At 49.1% G+C, this 4184-nt stretch overlaps 1 protein-coding gene across 1 annotated transcript in view; it reads left to right on the top strand.

The window, feature by feature from the left end:
- lrrc39 (leucine rich repeat containing 39) overlaps positions 1–3993 on the top strand; it is a 20091-nt gene extending 16098 nt beyond the window's left edge. Inside the window, exons 3-7 of the mRNA XM_034882096.1 lie at positions 2203–2379; positions 3042–3150; positions 3221–3377; positions 3531–3667; positions 3787–3993. Of these exons, the coding sequence (XP_034737987.1) occupies positions 2264–2379; positions 3042–3150; positions 3221–3377; positions 3531–3667; positions 3787–3993 (726 nt within the window). The 5' untranslated portion in view covers positions 2203–2263. The remainder of the gene's footprint in view (positions 1–2202; positions 2380–3041; positions 3151–3220; positions 3378–3530; positions 3668–3786) is intronic.
- The last annotated feature ends 191 nt before the right edge of the window (positions 3994–4184 follow it).

The following is a 4184-nucleotide window of genomic DNA, read 5'->3' as shown; positions in this document are numbered from 1 at the left end:
ACGCTGATGAAGGAGACCAGTTGGATCCGAGACTCCGGTGCCGTGTGATTCTGGTTCCGGCCCGGCTGCAGACTGTTACAGAACCGATCACTCTGATCCAGAACCTGTCCTGCGTTGTGTTTCCGTAGCGACAGACTCCATGTTAAGGTGTATAAATAATTTGGGTTTTTGTATTCGTGGATCTGAAGTTATAAATAAAGTTATGTGTGAAATAAAAAGAAATGCTCCAATCGGGTCGTCTCTGATTCATCAATACGCCGGCTCTAAGTCCCGCTCCAGACTGAGTCCTGGTCCAGACTGAGTCCCGCTCCAGACTGAGTCCTGGTCCAGACTGAGTCCTGGTCCAGACTGAGTCCCGCTCCAGACTGAGTCCCGGTCCAGACTGAGTCCCGGCCCTGCTGAGTCCTGCTCCAGACTGAGTCCCGCTCCAGACTGAGTCCCGGTCCAGACTGAGTCCCGGTCCAGACTGAGTCCCGGCCCTGCTGAGTCCCGGTCCAGACTGAGTCCCGGCCCAGTCTGAGTCCCGGCCCAGACTGAGTCCCGGCCCTGCTGAGTCCCGGTCCAGACTGAGTCCCAGCCCAGACTGAGTCCCGGTCCAGACTGAGTCCCGGTCCAGACTGAGTCCTGGTCCAGACTGAGTCCCGGTCCAGTCTGAGTCCCAGCCTTGCTGAGTCCCAGCCCTGCTGAGTCCTGGTCCAGACTGAGACCCAGACCTGCTGCTTTCACTTTAAGCAGCAGGTCTGGGTCATGTGGGTCATGTGACCCAGAGGCTAAAATTACCCAGCAGCCCTCGGGGTCAGATTTCATGTGAAGAGACGCAGCATGAAGGACGACTACTGCGATCACACGGTCAGTACTCTACTACAGTACTACTGCTACAACTAATACTGCTACAGCTAATACTACTACTACAACTAATACTGCTACAGCTAATACTACTACTACAACTAATACTGCTACAGCTAATACTACTACTACAACTAATACTGCTACAACTAATACTACTACAACTAATACTACTACTACAACTAATACTGCTACAACTAATACTGCTACAACTAATACTGCTACAACTAATACTACTACTACAACTAATACTACTGCTACAGCTAATACCACTACTACAACTAATACTGCTACAACTAATACTGCTACAACTAATACTACTACTACAACTAATACTACTGCTACAGCTAATACTACTACTACAACTAATACTGCTACAACTAATACTACTACTACAACTAATACTACTGCTACAGCTAATACTACTGCTACAACTAATACTACTACAACTAATACTACTACTACAACTAATACTGCTACAACTAATACTGCTACAACTAATACTACTGCTACAACTAATACTGCTACAGCTAATACTACTACTACAACTAATACTGCTACAACTAATACTGCTACAACTAATACTACTACTACAACTAATACTGCTACAACTAATACTGCTACAACTAATACTGCTACAACTAATACTACTACAACTAATACTGCTACAACTAATACTGCTACAGCTAATACTACTACTACAACTAATACTGCTACAACTAATACTACTACTACAACTACTACTACTACAACTAATACTACTACAACTAATACTACTACAACTAATACTGCTACAACTAATACTGCTACAACTAATACTACTACTACAACTAATACTACTACTACAACTAATACTGCTACAACTAATACTACTACTACAACTAATACTACTACAACTAATACTACAATACTACTACTACAATACTACTACTACAACTAATACTACAATACTACTACTACAACTAATACTACAATACTACTACTACTACAACTAATACTACAATACTATTACTACAACTAATACTAGTACAACTAATACTACAATACTACTACTACAACTAATACTGCTACAACTAATACAACACTACTACTACAACTAATACTACTACAAGTACTACAATACTACTGCTACAACTACTACTACTACTACTACTAATACAATAATACACACAATACTTCTAATACTACTCAACACACACACACACACAGAGTTCTGGGTAAGTGTGTCTGAGTTTTTCTCGCATTCACATGTCTTTTAGTATCAATAAAACACGTTATAATATACAATATTTTAATATTTGACTTAATTTGAATCTGTTAATATTTGAATAATTTAGGATGCTGAGCAGCAGGAAGGGTCGTCTTGCCTGTGACATCACGCAGTGTGACATCACGCGGCCGACAGGAAGTGGTCATCATGGCGGGCGGCGCCGTGGCGTCCATCAAAGCTCTGTGGGAGACGAGGATCACGAGGATCAGCCGCGAGGAAGAGGACCAGAGGAAGAGGAGGAGGGGGGGCGGGGCCAGCGGCAGGTTAGTCACACACAAGTCCCGCCCCCTTTTCAGAATCAACCAATCACAACGTTGCCAGAAAAAACGGATGATCAAGAGACATCCTGAGAACAGGCTCGTTGGAGGTGATCCATGATCACCGGCGATTGGCGCCTGTTGCATGCTGGGTAGATTTGGGTTTGTGTCCGACTTGATCCCGACTCGCTCTGACGTCATGCACACGTGGGCAACGCAAATCTAACAAGAGCAAGGGGGCGCAGGTCTGAGACCAGGGGGTGCAGGTCTGAGACCAGGGGGGCGCAGCTCTGAGACCAAGGGGGTGCAGCTCTGAGACCAAGGGGTTGCAGCTCTGAGACCAGGGGGGCGCAGGTCTAAGACCAGGCGGCGCAGGTCTAAGACCAGGGGGTGCAGGTCTGAGACCAAGGGGGTGCAGCTCTGAGACCAGGGGGGCGCAGGTCTAAGACCAGGCGGTGCAGGTCTAAGACCAGGGGGTGCAGGTCTGAGACCAGGCGGCGCAGGTCTAAGACCAGGGGGTGCAGGTCTGAGACGATGGGGTGCAGGTCTGAGACCAGGCGGCGCAGGTCTGAGTGGGGACTGAATCCCGGTTGGGACTGAGTCCCGGTCCGGATTGAGTCTCGGTCTGTGTGTCTGTAATGTCTCCTGTGGTCCTGGTTCCGGTCCAGACTGAGTGTAGGTGTATGGGAGGACCGTGCGGTTCTGGCCCGGCTGAAGCAGAAGCTGCAGACAGAAGACGGACGACTGATCCTCCGGATCCACCAGGAGGACTGGAAGGTACTAGACCGGCTCTCATTCAGGACTTTCTCTGGAGAACTCTTTTCCCTGATGTGGTTCTGTGTTCCAGTCTCTGCCGTGCTGCCTGGTCCGGCTCAGTCAGGTCCAGGAGTGGCAGATCCATCGGACCGGCCTGCTGAACATCCCTCCCTTCATCTCCAGCTTCCAGAACCTTCTAGTTCTGGATCTGTCCCGCAACAGCATCACAGAGATCCCCAAACAGATTGGTAAGATCCCACCAAACAGATCGGTACTATCCCCCCTGACCACCAAAGGGGGTTAATACCGATCCGATTCTGGTTCTGAGTGTGTCTCTGTGCTCTGGTTCTGGTTTTGTCTCTGTGTTCTGGTTCTGAATGTGTCCCTGGTTCTGGTTTCAGGGCAGCTGACCCGGCTCCGAGAACTGCTGCTCAGCTACAACAGAGTCCAGTTTGTCCCTGAGGAGCTGAGCGGATGTGAGAGTCTGGAGAGACTGGACCTGGCCATGAACCGGGTACTGGACTCGCTGCCGGACCAGGTACGAAGTCAATCAACCTTGATTTATACGCCAGGTACACGCCATGAACTCACATGTGACATCATCACTCGATGATGATGATGATGGTGATGATGTCATCATGTGATCTGTCCCTCCAGCTGACCCGGCTGACCCGGCTGCAGAACCTGGACCTGTCCATGAACGGGTTCTGCTGCGTGCCGGCCTGCGTGGTTGGGATGCCGGCGCTGCAGTGGCTCGACCTGGGAGGCAACCGTCTGCAGAACCTGCCGGAAGACATCCACAGGTGGGAGGAGCTACGGGCCAAGCCCCGCCCCCTCGCAGGGGTTAACAATCAGATCGATTAAGGTGGAGGGCGTGTGTGTGTGTCTCTCTCTGTGTGTGTGTGTGTGTGTGTCTCTCTCTGTGTGTGTGTGTGTGTGTGTCTCTGTCTCTGTGTGTGTGTGTGTGTGTGTGTGTCTCTCTGTGTGTGTGTGTGTCTCTGTGTGTGTGTGTGTGTGTCTCTCTGTGTGTGTGTGTGTGTCTCTGTCTCTGTGTG

This window comes from Etheostoma cragini, chromosome 9 (genome assembly GCF_013103735.1).
Source record: "Etheostoma cragini isolate CJK2018 chromosome 9, CSU_Ecrag_1.0, whole genome shotgun sequence".
In the NCBI taxonomy this organism is placed as follows: Eukaryota; Metazoa; Chordata; class Actinopteri; order Perciformes; family Percidae; genus Etheostoma; species Etheostoma cragini.
Note: the sequence above shows the minus strand (reverse complement) of the source record. Positions and strands in the feature narration are given on the sequence as shown.